Source organism: Bubalus kerabau, chromosome 6 (assembly GCF_029407905.1).
Source record: "Bubalus kerabau isolate K-KA32 ecotype Philippines breed swamp buffalo chromosome 6, PCC_UOA_SB_1v2, whole genome shotgun sequence".
Lineage (NCBI taxonomy): Eukaryota > Metazoa > Chordata > Mammalia > Artiodactyla > Bovidae > Bubalus > Bubalus kerabau.
In genome coordinates, this window is record NC_073629.1 from 116192950 (window position 1) to 116220820 (window position 27871).

General features: G+C 50.4%; 1 protein-coding gene across 7 annotated transcripts in view; it reads left to right on the plus strand.

Moving 5' to 3' along the window:
* Positions 1-27871, plus strand: part of AGAP1 (ArfGAP with GTPase domain, ankyrin repeat and PH domain 1) — a 562171-nt gene that overhangs the window by 513758 nt on the left and 20542 nt on the right. The window contains exon 17 of one of the 7 annotated variants that reach the window (XM_055586526.1): positions 13247-14749. The exons of the other annotated variants lie outside the window; for them this stretch is intronic. Coding sequence (XP_055442501.1) covers positions 13247-13373 — 127 coding nt within the window. The 3' untranslated portion in view covers positions 13374-14749. Of the gene's footprint in view, positions 1-13246; positions 14750-27871 lie in introns of those variants that run through there. 7 annotated transcript variants of the gene reach the window in all.

Consider the following 27871-nt stretch of genomic DNA (forward strand, 5'->3'; position numbering starts at 1 on the left):
GGTTCCATCCCTGGGTCAGGAAGACCCCTGGAGAAGGAAATGGCCTCTCACTCCAGTGTTCTTGCCTGGGAAATCCCATGGACAGAGGAGCCTGGCAGGCTACAGCCCATGGGGTCAGAAAGAGTCAGACACAACTTAGTGAGTAAACAATAACAACAATGACAGATTTTTTTTCTTGGGCTCCAAAATCATTGTGGACAGTGACCGCAGCTGTAAAACTACAGACACTTGCTCCCTGGAAGGAGAGCTATGACAAACCTAGATAGGATATTAAGAAGCAGTGGCATCACTTTGCCAACAAAAGTCCATATAGTCAAAGCTATGGCTTTTCCAGTATCATATATGGATGTGAGAGTTGGACCATAAAGAAGGCTAAGCACCGAAGAATTGGTGCTTTCAAATTGTGGTGTTGGAGAAGACTCTGGAGAGTCCCTTGGACTGCAAGGAGATCCAACCAGTCCATCCTAGAGGAAATCAGTCCTGAATATTCATTGAAAGTACTGATGCTGAAGCTCCAATACTTGGGCCACCTGATGCGAAGACCTGACCCATTTGAAAAGACCTTGATGTTAGGAAAGACTGAAGGCAAAAGGAGAAGGGGCAGACAGCAGATGAGGTTGTTAGATAGCACCACCGACTCAGTGGACATGGATTTGAGCAGACTCCGGGAGATAGTGAAGGACAGGGAAGCCTGGTGGGCTGCAGTCTGTGGGGTCACAGAGTCGGACATGGCACAGTGACCAAACAACAAGAACCAATAACTGACAGGACGTCTGTGTTCGTGGAGTCAAAGACCTAATGCTGCTGTGATAGCAGGACTCCCCAGAATAACATACAGATTCAACAGTCTCTTTCAGAAATGCAAGTGCCTTTTTTTGCAGGAATGGTCAAGCTGATGCCATACATTATATGGAAACTCACGAGACCTTCAGATAGACAAAACAATTTTGTAAAAATTTGTTATTTTAAAAAAATAACAAAGTGGGAGGAACCAAATATCCTAATTTCAAAACTTACTACAAAATTATAATAATCCCAGATCATGATGCTGCCATAAGAATAGACATATAGATCAACGGTATAGAATCAAAAGTCCTGAAATAAGCCCATCCGTCTACGAGTACCATCGAGGGGAACCCTCCCAAACCAGACCACTGCCTCTCACGTCATCACGCAGCTCGTGAGAGACCTTCGCAACTGAAGAGTCTGTGGCCCAAAGCAAGGTGACCTTGGCCCTTGGCACCCAGCACCCTGAAGCCATCGAGACCAGAGGTGAGCCAAGCCCCAAAAGCTGGGGGTGGTGGCGAGCCAGTCCTTGGGAGACTGAGAAGGCTGTTGTTCGCCTGCAAAGCATAACCTCCAGGGTGGATCCACGTGGCCCATCAGGATTGTGAAGACCGAGTATGCCAGCTCTCGCATGCCTGCCCACTTCTGACAGCACCCAGGCGGGTGGGCCGGCCCTCCCACGCCGTCCCCACCCCACGCCGTCCTGCCTTGCCAGCCCCCCGACATCCTGACAACCCTGAGCACAGCCCCTGAGCTGTCGCACAGCATCCTGATACTTAACGTTTCCCAGAACCCCCCGGAGGTCACACAGCAGGTACTTGGTGACAGGGAGTCTGTTCCCAGGAGCGCAGCTCCAGAACCCACACTCTGAGCCTTCGTGCTTTGCCGCTGGGCTGTTGGGGGTCGGTGGCCAGAGGGTACTGCATGTGGCACCAGACAGCCGCGAGACACAGTACAGCTGCCCTCGGGGCTCCGCAGGACACAGGATGACCAGATGGCAGCGTGCCTGCGCCTGCCCCCTCACCTCCCGCCAGCACCAAGCGCGCAGCTTGGGGCAGGGGCCTCACCCTCGCCCATGCCCACCCCCTGCAGTGTAGCACGTGGTCTTCTTTCCGACACTTGAGGACCATGATGCCCCCTGAGCGCGGGGAGACTGGTGGCTGGAAAGCGTGATGGCCAGCATTTTAGTTTCTTGCTCGGGCTTAGCGCGCACCGAGGGACGACCGGTCAGTCTGCCGCACGTCCATCCGAGGCGCTGAGTTCTGCTTTCCCCAGACGCATGCTGGTCGCGCCCGCCTGCCTCCTCGAGGGGAGGAATCGCTGGTCAGCCTTTGTCAGGGGTACGGGCTGCCTGGGGCTGGGACTGCGTGTCTGCTCTAGGGAAGGGCTGGGGGGGTCCTTTGAGCACTTTGTATGAGAAAAGAGAAGAAATCAGGGGCACTTAGGGGTGCTTATTAGAAATACCGATCTCGCGTAGACTTGTAACCCGGGAGTGGGAGGTTTTCCCCCTGACAGCAGGTTACTTCCTTGGCAAAATCTCTCATGCGTCTGTTGCAGGAGGCTTAGACAGCAATTCTCCGGAGAAGACAAAGGTGGTAGCTATGGGAACAGCCCTTGCTGGGTTCTGGTCCTCACTCTGCCCCTGGGAGTAAGTTAGCAGAGCATGCCCAGGCCTCAGTCTTGTCATCTGTAAACCTGAAGCAGCCGTGCCTGCTTCCTGAGGCGCTTGCACAGGTCAGGTGGGAAGATGCCCTGGGCCACCCACAAAGGCTCATCTCAGGCTGCAGAGAGGGCAGAAGCTGAGAGCGGGGCCAGCCTGGAGCCCTCTGTGTTCTTCCAGCCCATTTTCTCCACGCGCCTTGGTCCACCTCTTTATCCAGAGTGTTCTCGGACCCGGTGTCCCCACACGCCAGTCAGGGTGGAGACCTCGGCAGGTGGGACCAGGGGGCCGGCGGGGCCCTCCCACCCGACCAGCAGCACCCAGTGCGGGCAGAGCAGGAGCAGGACCGGGAGGCAGCCCCCAGGTCATTGGCCGAGCTCCAGGGAGGCCCAGAGGCCCCCGGTGTAGATGGAGCAGCTGGAACAGGCTTGTTCTGGGACAAGGTGAAGGCCAAGCCTCGCTCCAGACATGTCTTCCACCCTCCTTAACCCGCAGCCCTGTTGTCAAATGAGCCACCTTTGCTGAGAGCTGAGGGTCTGGAGGTTTGCAGGTCACACAGGACTAGCTCCGGCCTTTCTCCCTAGACTCTTCAGGGAGGCAGGCATGCTCTAGCCAGCTGCCAAGTAAAAGTGAAAGTACTCAGTTATGTCTAACTCTTTGCGACCCCATGGACTACAGTCCATGGAATTCTCCAGACCAGAATACTGGAGTGGGTAGCCTTTCCCTTCTCCAAGGGATCTTCCCAACCCAGGGATCGAACCCAGGTCTCCCACATTGCAGACGGATCCTTTACCAACTGAGGCACAAGGGAAGTCCAAGAATACTGGAGTGGGTAGCCTATCCCTTCCCCAGGGGATCTTCCCAACCCAGGAATCGAACCAGGGTCTCCTGCATTGCAGGCAGATTCTTTACCAACTGAGCCATCAGGGAAGCCCCCAGCCAAGTGGCCCGGAAAGGGCAGCCTCAGCCGTGGGAGTGTGGCCCCTGCCCTTGAAGTGGCTGCTGGCTGGGGGGCTGCCAGGACGATCCCCAAGCTCTCCGCCCCCCCGCCCCGGGCACCAGGGCGTGTGGTCTGCGGCCACTGGTCAGCTGTGCTGCTGCTTTGCTGGCCTGGGGCCTGACCTCCAGGCCTCGCCTGTCCTCCTCTGTAAATGCTCACATGCAGCTCTTCAGCCCAACCAGGGTGCCTCCAGACCCTGACTGGTCCCCTGCCCTCAAACCCCAGGAGGCCAGATAAAGCCAGCCGCCTTCATCCCAGCTCAGCCTTCATGGCAAGCAGAGATCGGGATGCAGGAAGCAATGGACCGAGAGCAGAGCGAGGCCCGCTGGAAGTGGGGAGAGACACAGGTGGAGGCAGGAAGCGAGGAGACCAGCAGCAGCTTCCCAGTCATGTGGTTTTCTATAGCCCGTCTCCTGGAGGAGGGTGTGCTCTGCTGAGATGGAAACAAGCCTTCCGACTTCATCACGGCTTCCTGAGAACTCGCTGGTCTCAGCCCAAGGTTGAAGAGGACTCTGTTCCTCACATTTGCCCACCTGGTTTGGAAACCATGGGGCTGCGGGAGGCTGAATTACTTATTCAAGGGCAGGGAATGCAGCTGCCGGCTTCGAGTTAGGAGCCTGCGGCTGGCTCTGTACCACTCACCCTGTTGTTGCGCCCACTGGGTCCTCTGTACCTGCCGGTCACGCTTGATTTCTGAAACGCGCTCCCAACACCACAGCTGGGTTTCATCTGGCCGTGAAGCCACCATCAAAGGCAGTCCCCTGACCCATGTGTTCGCAGGGAGCCTGGAAAGCTTTGCTGTCCCGTTGCTAACACTCCTTCAGGCTCTCTGCGGAGCAGCCCTGGTGTTTGGCCAGCCCGCGGACACTTGGGTGATTATCCAAAGGGGGGTGCCCCACGGGGGCCTGGAGCACAGAGAATGCGTGTATTTACAGCGCAAACGTGCTTCCCGAGGTGAGGGAGTGGAGTCCGGTTGCTGCTACAACAGCCCGTCTCCTGGCGCTTTTCGAAAGGGGGCTCTTTGGGCAGTGGTCTGAAGCTGAGCCCGAGCCCTGCAATGGCCACCCGGGATGTGGTTTAATGAGTCACCCAGGACCGACGTTCCAGACACCAGCTCTGACGTGGCCTTCCCAAACCCTAGTGCTGCCCATCAGACACCTCATCGGCTGGGGCACCCCTTCACCGCTGAAGACGAGCCTGTGGGTCTCCATGGCTTCTCCCTGGGGCGCTTCTGCCGAGATTCCATGGAGTGGTTGATCTCGTGGCCTGGAAGGCCCCATCATCATGCATCTATTGATGTCATCGGCACCGCCCATGACCTTGAGGACTGTGCTCCCCAGCGTGGCTCGGCCGTGCCGCCTGCAAAACCCTGCTCCCCTGGCCTGACTCCTCCCGTCCACTGTCTCTCCCCCTCATCATCACAAGGCCTCCTCCCTCCCCAAGCTCAGCAAAGACCACTCACTCTGCAGATCCATTTAAAGCCTAGACTGCAGGAGGCTTTGGCTCACAGGCCGCCCTGAATGTGCAAGGCTCCTGCCAGTCCCTTGAACACCTCATTCTTAGTCCAAACGTAAACCAAAAAATTCACTCAAAGCATCCTTGTGAGATCCTTGCGATACATCCTGAAATCTTGCAATTACTGTATTATTTAGTGAGGTGGGGAAGGGTAATTTTTAAACATTTGTATCAAGGTATGGTCTGCCTGGGCTTCCCGGGTGGCTCAGCAGTAAAGAGTCTGCCTGCAACGCGGGAGATGTGGGTTCCATCCCTGGGTTGGGAAGATCCCCTGGAGGAGGAAATGGCAAACCACTCCTGTATTCTTGCCTGGGAAATCCCATGGACAGGGGAGCCTGGTGGGCTGCAGTTCATGGGGTTGCAAAGAGTCAGACGTGACTGAGCACGCATATTGTGGACACAGTGCCTTGCACGCATCTGAGGGAGCCAGGAGTTCCAGCAGTTCTGACAACCACATACACATGTGTCACCCACTTTCCTGTGGTTACATTTCTGTCACCCCAGGAAGTGGCCTCGTACCCTTCCAGCTGATCTCTGTTAAACAGTGTTCATGGATTTGAACAAGACGTTGTTGTTGTTAAGTCACAAAGTCGTGACCGACTCTTTGCGTCCCCACGGACTGCAGCACACCAGGCCTCCCTGTCCCTCACCATCTCCCAGAATTTGCCCAGGTTCTTGTCCATTGAATCGGTGATGCCATCCAGCCATTTCATCCTCTGCCACCCTCTTCTGCTTTTGCCTTCAGGCTTTCCCAGCATCAGGGTCTTTTCCAGTAAATCACTGTTTGCATCAGGTGGCCAAGGTATTTATATAAATAGCATATGTACTGTTTTTGTAGCTGATATCTATTGCTCAAAAAATCACTTGAAAAGGATTCTGCTTCTGCCAGTGGTGTTTTTTTGTGCATACTTCATTGTTTCAAAGAAATATCTTAAATATAATTTATCAGTGGCTGTTTTTAATTTTTTAGTGACTAAGACCTAGAAGCATGGTACATGTCAGATGCATGGGTCAAGCTTGGTGTATGTCCAGAGGGTTCTGGTTCTGAAGCTGAGGTTCAAGTTCAGGCTCAGGTTCAACTGACCAGGGTCAAATCTCAGTTTGCCACTGACTTGCCATGTATCCTGGGCTGTTTGACCTCTGTGTGTTTGACCTCAGTCACCCCGTCAGCATCATGGGTATAATTCTAGTGCCTGCCTTGTATCATGATTTTGAGGATTAAATGAGCAGGATATGTAGCGCCATGACAAATACCTAAGCTTCTAAAGAAAAGCCTGAATTCTTGGTGAATGTCATCTATTGTTTTTGAAGGAAAAAAACCACCAAGCAATTAAAGGGTGAAAATGTTCTCCAAGGTCACGTACTGTGGAGTCAGGTTCAACAAGCTCGTGTGAAAACGATGGTGCACACACATCGCACTGGCCACAGCGTCCTGTAATCAAGTGAGTGATCAGAGAACGTCATCAGTGTCTGCAGGAATACTGGTCCTGAGCCAGCCCCTTTGGGACAAACAGGAACAATGTTTCTGGCAAGACAATGCAGTTATTTTCCTATGATGTAGTGTAAAATAATGTATGTTCCTATGGGATCCATTCTGTCACCGAGTGAGTGGCACAACTCTGCAGAACAGAATGAAATGATATTTCTTCCTTGATTCTGGGGAAGCAGACTCATCTCGTAGACGTCTTTTGCATCCCTTGTAACTTTCATGTTCGGTACCTATGAAGTGATACTCAGGAGTCACAAGTGATTTTCATGTGTGATCACAGAAGCTGAAGAGCAGTGACCATCCCTGGGGTATTTTGCACTGCGTTCCAAGTCCCAGTCACTAGACTGTCAGGGTCAGCCATCAGTCTCTGCCTAGATGGTCTGGCAAAGAGAAGGGTGTGCCCTGTATGTTCCTGTAATATGGAGTGGCTCTTCCTGAAATCAAATAATTATATAGCTGCAAATCAATGGGCGACATCTGACAGGGAAAAGAGATAGTTATGTTTCTGAAAATAGTCATCCTTTGTGGAAATGCGCCCTCAACCCCTCACTCCCCCTGCTAACACTGCTGTAAGAGTAAAAAGTTGGGAAAACCTTCCATTAAGTATAAACAGTCTTTGTAAGGGCATCTTTTTTTACAATTCAGGTAACATTGGCTTATAACATCGGGCTCCCCAGGTGGCGCTAGTGGTAAAGAACCTGCGTGCCGGTACAGGAGACATAAGAGACACAGCTTCAATCCCTGGGTCGGGAAGATCCCCTGGAGAAGGGAATGGTGACCCACTCTGGTATTCTTGCCTGGAGAATTCCATGGGCAAAGGAGCCTGGTGGGCTACAGTCCATGGGGTCCCAAAGAGCTGGACATGACTGAGCAACTAACACTTTCACTTTTTCATGTGTATAAATTTTTTTCATATCCCTTTCCATTCTAGGCTTTTTACATGATATTGACTGTAGATCCCTGTGCTACACGGTACATCATACATCTTTGTTTTTTATCTGTTTTATATCTATTAGTGTGTATTTGCTAATCCCAAACCACTAATTTATCCAGCATTATATTTTGAATTCTGTATACACTGTAATGTGCTTACCACTGAAAGTTTCCGTCAGTCACCGTAAAGCTAGATCCCTTTACCCGTTCCACCTTCTCCTCCATCCTCCCCTTGTAACCATCACCACGTTTGGTTTGATTTGTTCCTTTTTTTTTTCATGTTCTGCTTATGAGTAAAACCATATGGTATTTGTCTTTCTCAATCTTGCTTATTTCACTTAATGTAATACCCTCAAGGTCCATTCATGTTGTTGCAAATGGCAAGATTTCATCTTTTTATGGCTAAGTAAGTAGTAGTCCCCTGTGTGTGTATGTGTCTATAACGTCTTCTATATTCGTTCATCACTGGGCACTTAGATTGCTTCCATACCTTTGTTGTTCAGTTGCTCAGTCACGTCCAACTTTTTGCAGCCTCATGGACTGCAGCACACCAGGCTTCCCTGTCCTTCACCATCTCCCAGAGTTTTCTCAAGCTCATGTCCATTGAGTTGGTGATGCCATCCAACCATTTCATCCTCTGTCATCCCCTTCTCCTCCTGCCCTCAATCTTTCCCAGCATCAGGGTCTTTTCCAATGAGTCTGCTCTTCGCATCAGGTGGCCAAAGTATTGGAGCTTCAGCATCAGTCCTTCCAACAAATATTCAGGGTTGATTTCCTTTAGGATTGACTAATCTCCTTGCTATTCAAGGGGCTCTCAAGAGACTTCTCCAGCATTGCAGTCTGAAAGCATCAATTCTTCGGTGCTCAGCCTTCTGTAAAGTCTTGAGCTCTAAAAGTGTGTAAAGCGCCCCCAGCGCTCCCTGGTCGGTAAACGGTACACACGTTATCACCTTGCTCTGCCCAGATCCCCCTGGACTTCCGCCTCGTCCCTGTTTTGGCAAAATGTCTTATACCTTGATCATCTTCCCAAGGCCTGGGGTTCTCCCTCAGCCCACGGACCTGGACTGGTTCCCTGGACCCTGCAGCTGGATCTTCAGACATGAATCTCCTGTCCCCAGGCCTGAGTATAGTTTGCGTCTCAGGCTAAAATGAGACCTTGTATGTCAAGGCCACTGCCTGGGCTTGAAGTTATCTGGCCTCAGCTCTCCTGCCTGGCAGAGCCTTCCTCCCCCGGCCAGCCTGCCCCTGAGAACCATCAGCGCCATCCCATCCTCTAGCCCTTTCCTCAAACTCTGACCTGGTCCAAGAGCCAGGACTGGCCAGGGTGGGGGGTTGGCATGTGTCTGCAGGCTCATTGCCAAGCAAATCAGAACCACCAGCCTCCGGAAGCAACTTGGGGCCGCCGTCGACGAGAGCAGGAGGTTGAAGGCTGTGGGCTTCCCAGGAACAAGGAGGCCGTGATTTTTGCCTTCCAGACAGTCCTTTAGAGTAGCCAACCCTCCTTCTCATTGAAGGTCCAGTGACAGTTTTCATTAGAGGTTTGTCCCGATGTCCTTGGTAATACATTAGTCCTTTCCAGACTGGAGTTTGCACACCACCCGACTGTGAGAGCCAGCAGCCTGACCTGGTAGAAAGAAACTGCAGGTTCTTGACCTGTCTGAGCCGCGTGTCAGCACGGGTCACTTCTCCTAACATCAGTGTCCATCAGATGCTGAGCAGAACTCCACTGAGGAGCCCCGTCTTCGAGTCTCCTCTTTTCCCCCATTTATGATCCACTACAAAAGGTTTCGACATGTCTTTGGTGTGAGTTAGACTGAGTGTAGATAAAGACACCACATAAAGAGACTTCTCCGATCCTCGGGTTAATTACCCTAACGGTCTCTTCAGAATGGGCAACTCCATCATCAGTGGATGTCTAAAGATACTGAGGGTTAATCCACATCGTGTACTCTGGGAAGTTAGCGATCAGGTATTATCCAGCATGGTGTAGGCTGTTCTTACTTTTCAGATTTTAAACCCAGCAATTTTAAGTTCCTTTTAAACGTCAGAAGAGTCCATTTATACTCACTCACAGTCTACATAAACCCTAGTACCTAAATACAGTAGGTATTTCTGAACCAAAACAAACGTGTGGAAATGGTATGAAAAATTCTTTGAATTGGTTGAACAGTAGGCCAAATATTTGTTCAGTGCAAAGCCCTCCGTCAGATGTGTTTCTTTTTCATTTGCAAGTCCTGTTTTCATACAGTTGTCAGTGGAATGGTTTTAGGGCTGGAGTCCTCAGCGAAAGGAGCCAGGCAGAAAAGGCAAATCCAGCAAGAGAGAAGCGGCTTCCCTGGTTGGTCAGTGGTAAAGAATTCACCTGCGATGCAGGAGACACAGGTTCAATCCCTGGTTCAGGAATATTCTCAGGAGAAGGAAATGGCAACCCGCTCCAGTATTCTTGTCTGGGAAATCTAGTAGACAGAGGAGCCTGATGGGCCACAGTCCATGGGGTTGCGATGGACTAGGACATGACTGATGTGACCGAGCACGCGCACACGTGCACGTAGGGAAGGAAAGCAGATTAATGATGGCCTGGGTGTGGAAGGGGAGCTGAGCACGGATGGACATGGGGGTGCTTTGGCCGGTGATAAAAATGTTCTCACGGTGAATTGTGGGGATGGCTGCACAGCTCAGTAAATGTACTAGGAATTGTTGAAATGTATATAAACTTAAATAGGTGAATTGTATACAAATTACACCTCAATAAAGCTGTTAAGGGGAAAAAAGGCTTAGTACTGCCCTCCCCTGCCCCAGGGGGGCTTTATTAAGTTTATTAAGAAAACTAGAGAAAACATAGAACAAGAAAAGGCCACATCAGTGGGGCCCCCGAAACCACCACGGGTCTCCTGCCATAGTCGTCAGGGGGAACAGTATTCCGGCCTGAGATGAGGGCCGCGGAATCTGGGCCATCTCTAGTCCTTGGTTTCCAAAGTGAAAACCGCTCTGTCGTCTATGCAGCCCATGGAATTCTCCAGGCCAGAATACTGGAGTAGGTGGCCTTTCCCTTCTCCAGGGGATCTTCCTGACCCAGGGATCGAACCAGGGTCTCCTGCATTGCAGGCGGACTCTACCAGCTGAGCCAGAAGAGAAGCCCAAGAATACTGGAGTGGGTGGCCCGATCCCTTCTCCAGCAGATCTTCCCGACCCAGGAATTGAACCAGGGTCTCCTGCAATGCAGGCGGATTCTTTACCAACTGAGCAATCAGGGAAGCCCTAGACTTAGGTTTCCAAAGACTTTCAGGTAAATAGGGAACCTGCCAGGGCGTCCGGGTACTAGAAGTAGCCTGAGACTCCCTCCTCCTGAGACTCCGATAGGGTCCATCATGTCCCCGGCTCCGAGAGGGGCCTCTGACCATGAGAACAGATGTGTGAACAACCCAGCAAGCCGTAGTGATGCTGCCAGTGGGGCTAGATTTGAAATCTTGGATCAGGGCAGGCAGCTCAGGGTCCAAAATGTATCAGGTTGGCCAAGAAGTTCGGGGTTTCCTGTAACGTCTTACGGAAAACCCAAACGAACTTGTTGGCTAACCCAGTATTTGGAGAAGAAGCCCATTCAGAGGAAGCTTCCATGAGGACAGATTTCCGGTGGCCGGGGTTGCAGAGGAGGGCTGATGGAAGCAGGTTATCACAGATGGGGCTGGCTCATCACACAAGGACCTCCAGAAGCCAGGAGGAGATTCCAAGCTCCACCTGGACCCTCCCGCCCCGTTGTGGGCCTCTGTCACACACACGTCCCAGTACGATCTGGTGATGGATGTAAGGCTGTTTTCACCATCAGGAGACTGTTACGTGGTTTTTGGAGTCTTGAGAACGTCTCTTTCCTGAACATCTTAAACATGGGCTGTAAACCAGCCAGACCTTCTTCAGCATAGGAACCAGGAGGCTGTGTCAAATCCAGAACATACTCCCATGCATTTTAATTCCAGCGAGTGGTAACAGGTGTTTCTGGAAACAGAGGTGTGTTTGAGAACCAAAGTAAACATTCCGTGGCTTCTTCCTGTAAGGGGTGTGGGCTCTGTGTTCTGAGCAAGACAGTGCTTCCCAGGCTTACTTAATAGAACCCTCCCAAAGAAATACCTTCTGAAGGTCAAGGTCCACATTTTGGGAAGCTCTCCCATAGAGAGCTGAAAATATATACGTATATGTCTGCATATACTGTATTGTTCGTGCATCTACACACACGTATCTGTGATTTCACCACCAGTCAGCACTGGATGTATTACATACATTCTTCCTACATATACGGATGCTAACGCTCCAATACTTTGGCCACCTGATGCGAAGAGCTGACTCATTGGAAAAGACCCTGATGCTGCAAGAGATGAAGGCAAAAGGAGAAGGGTATGACAGAGGATGAGATGATTAGATTCTATCACCAACTCAGTTGGACATGAATCTGAGCAAACTTCGGGAGATTAGTGAAGAACAGGGAAGTTCTGGTATGCTGCAGTCCACAGGGTCACAAAGAGTTGGACACGACTCAGCAAATGAACAACAACAAGGCAAAATTTTTGAAAAGAAACAGTTTTTTAAAAACTGTTTTATAGCCTTTTTTAAGCCATCACTAGTATTATATCATGATCCGCTGTCTTTCATTGTATATTTCTTTTAGAGCCTGATTTTTAACGAAGTCACAGTAGTTCATCTGATGGTTGAGCCATCATTTCAGTCCTTCACCTTCGGACTTTGGGAACATTTGTAGTGAAACGCTGAAAGAAGGCTGCACTGAGCATATTTGTGTGTCCATCTTTGAGGGGCTTACAACTCGTTTCTTTCTAAGGATGAGTTCCTAGAAGGAGCGTAACTAGATCAAAGGTGGTGGATTTTTTGAAGAATTTAAATAGTGTCAATTTTCTCCCCAAAGGTGGTACTCTCTGCCCTGCACCCCCCACCAAGCACCCTGCCCTCCTCTCCATCCTTCACCACCTGCTCCTCGGTCTCTCGAAGCTGGTCCACGTGTCCCCTCCAGGATTGTGATTGGACGGCAGTGCTTTGATCGGGTCACTTCTCTCCTCAGAAACCTGCTCTGTCAGCCAGGCTTCTCCGAAGAAACAGAACCAACTGTGTGTGTGTGTGTGTGTGTGTGTGTGTGTGTGTGTGTGTGTGCACGCACACGCATGCATGCACATACGCATGTACAAGGAGAAAAATGTATTTTAAGAACTGGCTCATGTGATAGTGAAGACGGGAAAATTTGAAATCTGTAGGGCAGGCCAGAGGCTCGGTACTCAGATAGAAGTCAGTACCGCAATCTTGAGGCCAAAGTCCTCCGAGAAACCTCCAGGTTTCTCCTCCTCCGGAGGCCTTCAACTGATTGGGTGTGACCCACCCACATGGTTGAGAATGATCTTCACTTAAAAGCAGCTGACTGTAGATGATGTTAGCCATTCACAGTTACACCTAGACATGTGTTTGATGAAGTCACTAGGCCCTGCGGTCTGGACAAGTGGACAGGTGGAGTCCAGCATCATGGCCACCTGGGTTCTGATGGCCAGGATAATGCATCCCAGCAGAAGTTACCAGCAGTCCATCCTGGAGGGGGAGGGGGCTTCATTTTATTGGGTTCTTTTGCCTTTTAAGGGATAATCTCCCTGGATAAACATACTACCCAGTGGCCTCTTGAACGACTTCAGTATCTCCTGACATCCTCACATTTTTGGTCCTTCCCTGGCTCCTGTGACTTGATGCGCTTACACCCTGGACCCCATCTGCCCTCTGGGTTATAGCAGTCCTGTCCTTGAACCAGACTGCTCACTCTCCAAAGGCTCCCGCCCTGGGCCGGGCCACTGACCTTGGTCATGCCTTCCTTTCCACCCAGAGTGGCCCTCATCCCGTGTGATCAGATGGGCGACCACCCCACTGTCCACCTCTCCTCGCCACCAGCTCTGCCTTCGTCCCAGCAGGAGGTGTGGCCCCACGCAGTGACCTCAGAGCTCGAGCGGTGAGGTTCCAGTCCTGTCCTCAAGAGGGACGACACCACACAGAGCGCCAGCCCACACCCTGCCCTGGGGACACCAGGCCCGTCCTCAGGGAGGAGACAGACCTGCTGAGAAAAGGCTTGAGATGGTGATACATGCAAAACTGCAGCGGGAGGAAGGGAGGAGAGAAACCCAGGGAGACTTCATCCAGGAGAAAAAGAAACCCCAGGCGGGAAATGGCCAGACACGTTAACAGGTGTCTCAGTGATGCCAAAGGCCAACATCCAAGGCCGGCCTTAGCCGCCAGTCACAAATCGTGATGGGTCTGAGGTCCTTCCAAACAGTAAGTTAGCCTGCCATGGCTCTGTGGAGCTGGTTCGGGATGTGACTCCTGGGGCAGAAACAAAGAAAAGCCCCGACTTTCCCGGTGATCCGGTGATTGAAGAATCCACCTGCCGATGCAGGAGGCACAGCTTCCATCCCTGGTCTGGGAAGACCCCACAGGCCGCGGAGCAGTGAAGCACGTGCACTCCAAGTCCTGAGCCCGCGTACGCTAGAGCCCGTACTCTGCAACAAGGAAGCCACCCCGGCAAGAAGCACAGACTCCACAGCTAGAGAGCAGCCCACGCTCAGTAACGAAGCCCAGTGCGGAAAAAAACTAATAATTTTTTTAAAAGAAAAGCTCTTTCCTGTCTTGCCCTCAGTTCCCAGGATGAGGCAATGGGGCCAGATGACGTCCACACACGTAGCACGATGGGAGAGGAGCCCTCTGCTCGGAGAACCCATCAGAGATGGGCAGAAAGCTCTTTACCTGTGTGCCTGTGCGGCCTGTCTAGTCCGGAGCTGTGCCCTCTGCAGGCACTCCAGGAAAAATAATCAGACACGAAGACAGTTGAGCCTCTGCTGGAAGGTCGTGCAGATGCAACAGGCCAATGAAGGATGGTTCGCCGACGAGAGGAAGGAAGGTAGGACAGGTGGCCTCTTGCCTCAAGTCTCCAGCCTCAGTTCTGGAGAGTCCAGAACCCTCCTGACTTGGGGGCTTGGAGGGGCAGCTGGGGAGGAGATCAGAGGCCAGTTTGCAGTGTGGGGGCCTATGGAGCCCGCAGGCCAAAGGCACAGAAGGCTCTGCGGAGCCTCCGTGTCCGCGAGGGGCCGGGGCTGCCGGGCGTCCACAGCGGTGGGCCCTGCCCCACCAGGCCCCCGTGCCCACTCGTGCAGGCCCCCAGGCTGCACGCTCCCCGGTGTGTTTCACTCGGTCGCCATCCTGATGGTGGGGGTTTAGACTTCTACCGCTTCGGTAACAAACGACCGCAAACTCCATGCCTTACAGTCACACACGTTTCTTGTCTCATTTCTGGGTGTCGGAAGTCCAGAGGGGGTCAGGGTGTCTGCGTTCCTTCTAGAGGCTCCTCTAGGAGTCTGTCCGCTGGCCTTCTCCAAGGGAAGCCACCCGCTTACGCCGGCCCCTGGTTCTGCTTCGCTGACCCGTGTGCCTGTCCCCACATGTCCTCTGACTCCAGCCCTCCAGGCCCCCCGCCCCAGCAGTGTGGTCACATGTGCTAATTAGCACGTGCACAGCTTTAGAGAGCCTTAATCTGTCTGCCACACCATCCTTTTCTCTTCGGTTATCGTGACCCCACCATCCAACCCCCACCCCAGGCACAGCCCTGCCCGCGTGTTTCTCTCCATCCAGAGGTCATGCTTGTGGGCACATCCCAGCCCGGGCTGAGGATGGAGCTGCCTCTTGGAAGGAAGACCATGTAAAGTTAGAAACGGGGGAGGGGGGTGTCCAGGCTAGAATGAGGGCTGGGGCCAGGGAGGCGGGGTCAGACTCTGCCCTATCAGTGACCACCCGGAGCCCCAACTTTCTCACTAAGGGAAAACTGAGAATAGCGATACATGCCTGGCCTCCCCAGCAGACTGTTGTGAACGCAAATGAGAAACTCCTGGGTATGCGTTTCTGAACCACATAGGAGTGTAAAATGTTGCCACTCTCCAACAGTCACGTATATACATCACCGTGTGTAAAACAGATAGCTAGTGGGAAGCTGCTGTCTGGCTCAGGGAGCTCAGCTCGATGCTCCGTGATGACCTAGAGGGGTGGGATGGTGGGGAAGGCTCAAGACGGAGGGGATGTATGTATACATGTAGCTGATTCACTTCGTTATACAGCAGAAACTAATACCATGTTGTAAAGCAATTACATTCCAGTTGAAAAAGATGTTGCCACGGTCTGTCACATTTTTAAGATTTATTTTCTTGGCGTTTATTTTGGAGGCTTCCCAGGTGGCGCTAGTCATAGCCCACCTGCCAGTGCATGAGACATAAGAGACGCAAGTTGGATCCCTGGGCTGGGTAGATCCCCTGGAGGAGGGCAAGGCAACCCTCCCCAGTATTCTTGCCTGAAGAATCTCATGCACAGGGGAGCCTGGCAGGCTACAGTCCACGGGGTCACAAAGAATCGGGCACAACTGAAGCGACTTAGCACGCATGCACACGTAGTTGATGTACAATGTTGTTTTCGTTTCAGTTGTACAGCAGAGTGATTCAGTTATGCATATATTTTAGTATTCTTTCCATTATGGTTTATTACAGGATGTTGTATATAGTTCCCTGTACGACACTGTACAACCTTGTTGCTAATCCATTCCACATATGATGGTTTGCATTGGCTGATCCCAGACTCCCTGTATGTCCCTTTTTTAATCTCGTGTCCCTTCCATTTGACCAAGAGCTTCTCTGTGTGTCAAGATGGGGATGAAACGTTGACCAGTTGTCAGGCAGATGCCACTCCTCTTGGTCAGAAGTCACCAAGTCATTAGCGAGAGCTTTTCCTGTAGAAATGCATGACTTCTGCTTTGAAATGACTTACTAGTGCACGTTTGTGGATGGTGGAACATGTAATGTTTCCATCTGCTGAAAGTTCTGCAGTTTTGTGCCAGGCAATTATCTGTATAAAATACTTTTTTTTCTTTTAAGCAGAATCCTATTGCTAATGAAACCATATTTTGAACATGAAATTGTTACAAAGAAAAAAAAATGTCATTATCCAGAAAAGCAGCAATAGCTCCTGCATTTGATGGTCTAAATAGAATATTCCTTTTCTGGGGGAGATGAAAGCGCTTCCCTCGTATCAGCCTATGAAATTATTTGAGGATTGCGTTTTAATCCCTGGAACGAGAAAGGGAAATGGAACCCTCACGTAGGTTCCAGGCCTGAAATGTAGAGACAGGGTATATGGGCTATCACGCCTCATCACTAATCCAAAAGAAATATGAAAAAAAAAAGGAGTTGTTTTAATGTTAGAAAAAGGCAGCTTGAAAGGTAAGGCTTCCTTCCTGCGGTTTCCCCTGGTGCCCTTCCCCGATCACATTCGCTAGATGTCCATTTCTAAGTTTTCCCTCTAGAACAAACCTATCATTTCTCACCACAGGGTATTTACAGCTTCAATCAGTGCCAAATTCAATTGGCTTCTGATCTCATCGCTGGAAGTTATAGATGCAGATATTATTTGCACTGCGGTTAATTATGGAGCAATCAAACTTTGGCTTTTCCACTGTAATTTCCTCTGCCAGCTAATTTAATTAATCACCCCCAGCTCAGCTCTTCCAGCTGCGACCAGCAGGGTCATTAATTAGGCATGTGGCGGACCAGGTCCTGCTTCAAGGCCGCTGCCCATTTGATCTCCCAGGGAGGGAGAGCTTTCCCAGGCATCCAGGCAGCTGAGGGCTGGGGAAGCGTCACTCCACCCCCCTCCGCAGAAAAGGAGATGATCCCCAAGAGGCAGGTCAGGGGCAAACAGCTTACCTGCAGTGGCGATTGGATTATGAATCTCACCAAGTTTAAAGAAGAGAGGATGGCCGGACCTGAAAATTATCATACTAAGTGAAGTAACTCAGAGAAAGACAAATATCGTATGATATGCAGTCGAAAGTAAATGATACAGATGCGTGTATTTACAAACCAGAGACAGACTCACAGAGGAAAAAACTTACCGTTACCAGTAGGGAAGGGATAGGAAATTGTGTTCAACATGTACACACTGCTTTGTTTAACACGGTTGACCAACAAAGGGGATTGTTGGTTATCTTAACATACAAAGGCCTACTGTATAACACACGGAACTCTACTCAGTAGTCTTTAATAGCCTAAATGGGAAAAGAACTTGGAAAAGAATAGATCAGTGTGTATGTAGAACTGAATCACTTTGCTGTGCGCCTGAAATTAATACGACGTTGTTCATCAGCCATACTCCAGCATAAAATGAAACTTTAAGAATAAAGAAAGGAGGAAGCAAGGCCTCACCTTCTAGACCGGCTGACTCGGTGAATTTACAGATGACGCCATGATTGACGGACGGTCCTGGGTTTTCCATCGTCCTGTGTGAAATGAACGTCTCTGAATCGTGTCCGACTCTTTGTGACCCCATGGACTACACAGTCCATGGGATTCTCCAGGCCAGAATACCGGAGTGTGTGGCCTTTCCCTTCTCCATGGGATCCTCCCGACCCAGGGATCGAGCCCAGGTCTCCCGCAGTGCAGGCGGATGCTTTACCAGCTGAGCCACAGCTGAGCTCCTTCCATCGTCCCGTGTGTTCCCAGTCATGCAGCCGTCAGTGGGGAGCTGGGTTTGTCACATGTCAGGGTTGTTTCCTAAACAGGCCTATCGTATCGATACTACGACTTTGGAGGCTGACTTTTTTCCTAAGGGAAAGTTTAAAGGATAGTTTTTGTTTGGTCATAAAGAAGTGACTTTTTGTGGTCTGCACTCATCAAAGGAGGCCTGCACGTTTCAAGTGGTTCTCCTGTTGCCTTGCTTTGAAGAGACGATTTTCAAGCAGTTAGCAGCTCACCTTTGCTATGTAGAGAATACCCCACCCCCCCCATTACTAAGAATGTATCACTGGGATTCCGTATAATCATGTGTGTGTGTGTACACGCATACACAGAGAGAAATGAGAAGCTTTTTATAATTACGCTTAAATAGAGAAGTAGAGTTTTTTATAATTATGTGGGTTTTTTTAACTTAATGTATTCCATAGGAAATTTTAATAAGTACTTTAAAGAAACTGGATATTAAGTCTGATCTTTTTTACAAAAGGATAAATTGATGAACAGGTGTTTTCAAGAGCTGTAATAAATCATCCCAGAACAAGGAAGGCCGTTTCTGAAATCCTCTGTAATGCCTTGTGCTCAATTAAACGAATCTAAGGATAAACGTGTGTGTGCACACACGCACACACACAAAGGTTCTAGTGGCGAGGAAGCAAGGGGTGTCCAGCTCAGTAATTAGGAGGATAATAAGGACGCGTTGTGTGCCAGGCAGAAGAAAATGTGCAGGACTCACCACGCCTGTCGGGTGGGCCTCTGTGTTGAGGCGGGCAGGAAGCACCCCCATCGTAAAAGCCCATGGTCTGTAAAACCCGAACTTCCCTCCCACTGATGGTAGGGCTGGGAGGCCCGCGCTGGGAGGGGCCATAACCTGCTTTAGTTGTGCCTTTCTGAAGAGGAGGGGTCTGCATGGTGGCCATAAACTTAAACAAGTGTATTCAGTCTTGACGGCCAGCCCCGTGACCCACCAGCATATTAAAATTTAAATGCTCGGTTCATTCATTCATTTCACGCTGTAAGGATCATTCTGGAATGAATTCTAAGTGGAGTTTTTCCCTACCCCCCACCCTGAACATTCCCACTGTGTTATGAGAATATGGGAGCTTTTTGAGAATTGCAAAACAGCCATGATGCAAAAGCCTCCTATGTATTTCTGTCCTTAAAAAAAAGAAAAAAGAGTTGCAGATCTATTTTTCCAGTCATTTTCCTCCAGGGAAGCGTCTGTTTGGATTTAAGTAATTGCAGAATCTGAACTCTGAGACAAATCTATTCATCAGGCCCATTTCAGTTGTGAGAATGTTTTGTTTACTTGCTTCCATCACTGCCGCCAGCTCTCCAGTGCTGACCTCACAGCTGGGCCTCAGTTTCCATCCACACCTGGAACCACTGACCCTGTCCCCAGCGGTCTTGGCTCACTGTAGACCCCGGAGCCTGGCAGGTGGTGGGGCGGGGGGGGGGGGGGGCGGTGTTGCCCAGCACTCATTCACGGCTACTGCTTTTTCCTCATTTCTGTCTGCCCCAAGCCCTGACCATTATGAAAAAGAACCCCAGCTCTAAAGAGAGCCGGGGGTGGGAGGATGCTCCCGCAAGAGGGGTAGGCAGGCCCCATCCATGGCCCCCGAGGGCACCCTGTGGTTTTCCAGGCTTGGGGAGCAGTCCTGCTCCGTGGGTCACCCCAGGATGTGGCCTAGCCAGCTTCCTTTGAGAAGGCGGGCCAGCCTGGGAGGAGGGCTCCCTCGGCAGACAATGGCTTGTCCATCAGGGATAGCGGATCCCGCGTCCCGGCCTTGCTCACTGGGCTCGGCGGGGAGGGGTAATGGCCAGAAAAAGCCTGATCGCAGTTGTCAGGTCTCCGCTCTTCCGGCAGCCTGGAGCAGAAGAGGGTCCATGTGGCTCCTTCACTGCATCTTTAAAACCAGCCCTCCTCTCCCCGCCTTTTCTCTCCCTCCTGCTCAGAAACAGGCTCTGACAGTTGGAATGTCGGAAATAATTGGATTCTAAATCCTAATTCATCTGTAAAGTATTCGGTGATTAAATTAGCCTAATAGATATTATTTCTTACGTGGCCGCGTAATTCTGCCCTGATCGGATCTCAGCGGCGCTCACGTGCGCCCCCCACACCTCAACTCCGGATTTACTGTTGACGTGCGACTCTCAGAAGGCGCAACATAACTCTGCCTCCTTCAGCCTGTTTTCCCAGGTTAAAAGTTAAACTGATTTATGCTTCGAGGGTAGGGCCCCCTGGCTCAAGTGTGGTTGCAAGGTGTATATTATTCCTTAAGAAGAGCAGGAGAAGAAAAATATTATTTTACGTAATTTCGAATCCTCTCTTTCTACTCATCACTGGGAGGGACGCCGACCTTTGAAACCCTTCGAGCAGCGCTTATCTTGTAGGTCGTGTGTGTTATTTTTAAACAGTTGGAAATCATGTCACAGTCAGGCTGTGTCACTCATAACGTGTATCTTGGAAGTGTGCATACAGTCCCCGAATTTGGAAATCTTCTAAGATAACAATCTGAGCTCGGGCATCTTTTTTCTTTATAGAATTCCTTGGTTGGAAATAAGGGAGTAGGGGAAGCCCAGGACCCCACGGTTCCAGCTCAGACCCATCGCATTCTTCAGCCTCGTTCCTTTATTTCTCCGCCTGAGTTTTAATTTCTTCAAGTGTGTGCCTCCCCTCTCCCCTCCCCCACACCCTGCCCCGCCTCCTCTCCAAAAATCTGCCAATAAAATTCGCAGCTCCCTCCCTGGATCAGTAGCTGGAAACAGCTGGTGGGTATTGTGTAGCCACTGAACCAGTGGGGGGAGAAAAGTTTTGGCAGATACTGCAGGGGGGAAACCCGGGACAGAGGAGGAAGGTAAATTCAGGAAACTGTCTTCATGAGTAAATGAAGGAAACAAAGCCTCGCCCAGCGGGAGCCGAAGGGACACACACTCCCTCTGAATAGCTCCCTAAAAACCGAGCTGAAAAGGAAGAAGGCCCATTTGCTTCTGGGAATCCAATAAATTGTTTCAGGAAGTGAAAGTCTGTCCCGGCTAATGGAGCTGTGATTGACAGCGCTTCTCATTATGGAGCCCATCAGGGGATGGGCATTCAGGGCGTTTAGAGGGGGCCCAGGTTGAGGGGGTGGGGGTCAGGCTGTGTGCATCAGGAGAAATGAGCGCCCCCCCCCCACGGCCCCTCCCGGAAAGACTACACTGTCCTTCCGAGTATCTGCCTTTTACCCGCTGCAGGGTTCCTGCTCAAGTGGGGTGGGGGATGGGGACAGGACCATTTGAGGTTCTGGGCAGAGATCCTCCCAGACGTGATCACCTGATCACCAGCCTCCGTAAAGACTCTCTTCTGCGTCCCTGCGAGGTGCAGAGGGGCATCTGTTAGGTGACAACAAGAGACATAGCCATCCTCTTCGTCCATGAAGGACCAAGCCCGGGGAGGTGGGCTTAGTTAACCCCGACTGATTAATCATTATCCAGGACTCCAGAACAGTCTAGCCGGAGGTGGGAGGGAGGCCCATCATCTTTGTGGAGAAGGGGGTATTACAGGCGTCCTGCGCAGTAGAGACCCTCCCCGCTTCTGCAGAAGGTGTACAGAGGCCTTAAGGGCTGGTCAGCCTTCACAGAAGGCAGGTGACCAGATGTATAGCAAGTCAGATAAAGCATCAGTACCAAGCCCACACCAGGGTGTGGGAAGGCATGTGAGACATGCTCAATGTCCCCCCAGCCCGAGGGACCAGTCACAAAGGCCTGGTTGTCCAGTCTGTTGATGTGCTGACCAGGCAGATTCCCCACTGGGGCAAGAGAGTGGCTCGGCCTCCGTGATGGTCATTCCTGAAAGGCAGGGAGCTTCTCTAGTGTCCTTTCATTTTGGGCCTCACTCATGCTGGCCACCCTCTCCTGGGTCCCAGCCTCACCAGGTCTCAGAGCTCCTCCACAAGCAGTGGGGAGGGCTTGGGGTAGCGGAACAACACATTTCCTCTACACTCTTACGTGCAGCTTGGGGGGGCCTGTGAATTAAATTGACAACGGACAGATTAACAAGATAAAAGACATATAAATATATTCATTTTTACTTTTACATGCGTTGGGCATTTGGGAAAGATGTGAATACGAAAAGGATGGTGAGATTTGAGAGCTTCTACACCAGTCATTTTCATGATGGAAAGGGAAGCAGAGAAATACTGCTTACAGGAGAACAAACAACTTTTAGGAAAGATAAATGGGTCCCTAGGAGACCAGATGGGAGCCATGAAAGCTTGTGATAAAGTTTGTAAGGGTGTGTGTGCCAACTTCTCATCACTCCTGGGGTAAGAGTCCCTCTTCCCTGGTTGGGAACTCCCAGGGAGGGGATTTACGCCCATGAAGTTCTTTTTTATGGAGGACCTGCTTGTAGGCAGATACGGGTCATTCAGAGAAAGCCTTCTCCTGCATTTGTTGATTTCTAAATATCTTCAGTTCAGAAGCATCCTTCTGCCTGAGAGGCACATTCCGGTCTCCTGGGCAGGAAACTGGGTCTCTCCAAACAGTGCTGTGCAGGCGTCTGTGACTCCAATGGCCGGATGGCCCCAGCTGTGCTGGGAAACCGCAGGACCACTCAGCAAGGAGCACGTGTGGTTTCTGGCCCTGGTGTCGCCACTGTGTGACACCATCCTGAAACGGCAGCCGCTTCTGGTACACGTGTCAGAAAGCCAGCATTTCCAGAGAGGTTGCCTTTACTCCTGGGTTAGTGGATGGTAGGTATATCTTGAGGCGATTGCCTCCATGAACTTAAAACATTTGTTTAAGAGGTTCACAGGCTGCCCACTAGTAGTGTGTGTGCGTGTCTGTGTGCATGTTAGTCGCTCAGTTGTGTCTGACTCTTTGTGACCCCATGGAGTGTAGCCCTCCAGGCTCCTCTATCCATGGGATTCTCCAGGCAAGAATACTGGAGTGGGTTGCCATGCCCTCCTCCAGGAGATCTTCCCAACCCCGGGATAGAACCCGGGTCTCCCTCACTGCAGTCAGAATCTTTACCATCTGAGCCACCAGGGAACCCAAATCACAGGTTGTAGATGCTCCTAAGATTTATTGATACATTTTCTGTTCTTATGACCAACCTGGACAGCATATTAAAAAGCAGAGACATTACTTTGCCAACAAAGGTCCGTCTAGTCAAGGCTATGGTTTTTCCAGTGGTCGTGTATGGATGTGATAGTTGGACTGTGAAGAAAGCTGAGTGCCGAAGAATTGATCCTTTTGAACTGTGGTGTTGGAGAAGACTCTTGAGAGTCCCTTGGACTGCAAGGAGATCCAACCAGTCTATCCTAAAGGAGATCAGTCCTTGGTATTCATTGGAAGGAGTGATGTTGAAGCTGAAACTCCAAAACTTTGGCCACTTGATGCGAAGAGCTGACTCATTGGAAAAGACCCTGATGCTGGGAAAGATTGAGGGCAGGAGGAGAAGGGGACAACACAGGATGAGATGGTTGGATGGCATCACCAGCTCGATGGACATGGATTTCTATGGACTCCAGGAGTTGGTGATGGACAGGGAGGCCTGGCGTGATGCAGTTCATGGGGTCGCAAAGAGTCGGACATGACTGAGTGACTGAACTGAACTGAACTGAAGCTCCAGAAAGTAGTGTTTTTTTCTCATCTGGTTTTAGCTACACTTTAAATTTTGTAAACTAAATCCAGGGCTGTGCACAGAATTCAAAACCAAGAACACATGGATTCCCTCTCATATTCAGCGTGCTTGGCTTCTGTGAACTGCTTTACCACAGTCAACAACGCCACAGATGAAGGTCTTTTCCTATTGTGAGGTACTTGCTTACCCGTCTGTCTACTCACCTGTAGCCGGAACCTGACACAGGGCAGTGCCTCACTCCTGGTGAGCGCTCAGTCGCTATTTCTTGAAAGAATGAATGCTTCACAGGCCATTAGATGATGGTGTAATCAAATCACATTCAAAGAACTCACTTTGGGGGGTGGATTCTGTGTTTCAAAGTACAGAGTTGGAAGGGAGTTGACATCCGTCACTTCAGGGAATTGCAAAAGAAGGGGTGCAGACTGAACTTGGGGTGCTGTGCAGAGCAGGAAATACCCAGGAGGAAAGGGGGCAAGCCCGACCACTGACCTGGGTGATAGTGGCCAAGCCTACTTTGTATGTGCTTCTAAACTATTGCCTCAGTTATTTTATTTCCGGGCTCTCCTTGCTTTGCGCGGGCTTCTCGTTGCAGCGGCCAGGCTCAGTAGTCGCAGCACGTGGCTTTCTTGCCCCAGGTCATATAGAATCTTCCCGGACCAGGCACTGAACCAGTGTCCCCTGCGTTGGCAGGGCAGATGCTTAACCACTGGACCACCAGGGAAGTCCCACTTTGTACTTTTCTACAGACTGGCTCTTTTCACAAAGAGCATGCACTTCTTCTGTGAATTTTTTTTTTTTTTCCTTCAAAGAAAACAGACTTAAAGTCAGTCCAGTCAGCTGCTTTAATGCAAAGAGCAAGCATCCATGCTGTTTCCCTGAGCAAACCTAGGTGTTTCCCTGCTGTTCCAGAAAGGATGAATTGACCTCAGTGCCTCCTGGTCCCCCGGTTGCTAGGACTGTGTTCCAGCAGATGTACTGTCCAACGATCATGAGATGGAACGTGGATGCCCACGAGGCCTTGGGTGCCAGCATACAGCTGAGTGGTGCCTGACTGAATAGCATGGTGATTCCAGGGACCCTGAGGCTCCCTGAGGGCTTCTGTCTGGTGGGGAAACCAGAGTCTGGAAGGAATCCTGTTCCTTGTAGATTTCATGCTCATGTCAAGTCCTGGTTTCCCACTGGAGGACAAAGAGGAGTTTGCAGAGAAGAAAGAGGAGGTTGTTTAACCAGGAAGGGCCTCTGAAAATTAGGCTCCTGTACAGTCAGCGTTAATATGCTGCTTTTCAAACACATAAAGAGGGATTGAATTGCAAGAGTGTCCGTGATAAAGGGTGCATTTGTGGAGTGATAGCCTGATTGGTGGCCCTGCCTTTTGAATGGCTGACGAGGTCTAATTGGCATATAATGCCCTATAAATTTATTATCACGCCTCGCCTCTCATTGGTGGACCTTCTACTGCTAACCACCAAGAAATTACCAATTTTCAGGAGTTAGTCACTCAAGTCGCACTATAACTGGATTTAACAAAAAAAAAAAAAAAAATCCACACTGCTCATGTTGTAAATCAGGCTTATGCCTCACCCCGCAGCACTCCCGCTGCAGATGAGTCACTTGGGTCGGGGAGTTTGGGGCCACCGGGTTACAGGGAACAGTCCAGATTTACTGGGAAAGCCCGCTGCCCCCCACTTCTCCACTCAGCTGTTGTCCGCCCCAGGGCAGCCCCAGCTATTCAGGCCACCGCCGGACAGGCTGGAAATTGCACTGTTGTGGTCATTCTCGTCCAGCACTTTGATGTTCTCAAGGATCCATTCAACCCCCAGGCACATCACGCGAGGAGGACACATCCACCCTCTTATTTCGGGAGCATGATAGAAATATTCAGGAGTAGACATAATTATTTAAATTACGTCTCTCTGGTGTTTGAGACACACACTCAAGAGTCACAAATTAGAAAATAATATTCACATGTGTCTTCTAATGGGTAACAGACTAGAGGCATTTTATCTTTTAAAATAATTTCCAAATGTGCCCTGGAGAGACTCGGGAGGGGCCGGGAGGTGGTGTAGAAATGAAGACATGGCTTTGCCAGGAGACCCAGGGACCCCGTTTGGGCCAAGACCCTGGACGGTGCTGAGCAGCCAGCATTTCTGCAGTGCACCTTCCAGTGTTCAGATCTGTGTTATTTCCATCACTTTATTCTACTGGAAACTGGCAGAGGTGGGGCTACACATTTTCTGACCACCTTGCAAACTCAATCCTCACTTGTTAGTATATGTAGTGAAAGTCACTCAGTCGTGTCTGACTCTTTGCGACCCCATGGACTTAGTCCATGGAATTCTCCAGGCCAGAATACTGGAGTGGGTAGCCTTTCCTTTCTCCAGGGGATCTTCCCCACCCAGGGATCGAACTGAGGTCTCCCACATTGAAGGCAGATTCTTTACCAACTGAGCTACCAGGGAAGCCCATAGTGTATGCATGAACCCACTTTTATTTATTTTTGGCTGTGCTAGGTCTTCATTGCTGCTCAGGCTTTTCTCTAGTTGTGTGGAGCTAGGGCTACTCTCTGGAGAAGGCAATGGCACCCCACTCCAGTATTCTTGCCTGGAGAATCCCATGGACAGAGGAGCCTGGTGGTCTATCGCCCATGGGGTCAAAAAGACCGGACATGACTGAGCAACAGAACCACCGCCCCTGCATGTGAGTCTACAGTTATCTCAAATTCTAAGTTACAAAAGCAAAGCAAAATGCATGGTGACTTCTCTGCAAAGGAATCGGGAATCCTTACGGAAATGTCTCACACCAGACCTGAGAAAGTAAGATGGACCTAGAAGACCCTGCTGTGCCAAGAAGCAGGAGACCCACAAGACAAAGGCTGACATGTCACACGGACAGCGGGCTGCACGCACGGCTCCCGCTGGCCAAGCCCAGGGCAGTTCAAGAATCCAAAAGCCGAATGTCAATGGTAGTTTATATGACACACTTTGTTTTTTAAAGTCTAAGGGTCTACAGTGATACTCCAGAAATGTGGGTAGGGTCAGGGGGTGCCTCTTCTTTACAGAAAATGCCAGTTAATTAACAGAAAGAATAAGAGAATGGGAGAAGGCTCTGTCTTTCACCTTGAGAAGGTAATCACTGATCAGGGATCACCAAGTGATGCCACCACACCTGGGGTAAGGTCCAGAGGAACAGGAGACTCACCAGCTCGAGGTATCTGCCTCCAGATCACTTGTTGGTTGTCAGGGGAAGAAGGTTCGGGACAGAGGACAGCACTGAGCACCCCTGCTTCAGCCCTGTGCTCAGGCATCAGGGACTGCCCCCACGCTGCACCCCCTGATTGAAGGGGGTGTGCCTCGCTCCTGTGTAGTGTTCTCAAGAAAAATATGTGACCTGAAGAATCAGACAAAACAGGGTGGGGGCCTTCCACAGTAGACATAGCTTGGAGTGCTTGAAGCAGTCAATGTAATAAAAGACCCAAGTGTGGGGACAGAGTTTGCAGGGGATGTTGTCCGATTAGAGATGGAAGAAATGGGGTGACCAAGAGCATCACCTCTTCATTGACTGACTTAGGAACTGGAAGAAAAATTCAACTCTAGAGAACATTTGGGGATCGTTTTAAAGTGAGAGCATTAGTCATTTAGTCATGTCCGACTCTTTGTGACCCCACGGACTGTAGCCTGCCAGGCTCTTCAGTCCATGGAATTCTCCAGGCAAGAATGCTGAAGTGGGTTGCCATGCCCTCCTTCATGGCATTTTCCTGACCCAGAGATGTTGCAGACAGATTCTTTACCATCTGAGCCACAGGAAAACCATATATGGACCACACTGATTAGTATCAGTAATAATATTATATTAATTTTAAGTTCCTGGGATATAATAATAAGAGCCATCAAAACACAGGCCCGAAATGTCAGAGACTCACACAGCGGTGTCCACATGAGGGAATAACAGAACACTCAGATTCTGGATTTTATCTTTAATTGTGGCAAAATTCATATAACATAAAATTGACTATTTTAACCAACACTAAGTGTACAGTTCAGTGGCAGTAAGTACATTCACACTGTCATGCAGCCATCATCACCATTCTTTGCAAAACTTTTTCATCTTCCCAAACCAAAACTCTGTCCCCATGAAACGCCAAATCCCACCCCCTCTCCCCCAGCCCTTGACAGCCACCCTTCTATCTTCTGTCTCTATGAATGTGGCTGCTCTCGGGACCTCATGTAAGAGGAATCATACAATATCTGTTTGTGACTGGTTTATTTCACTTAGCCTCATGTCTCCAAGGTTC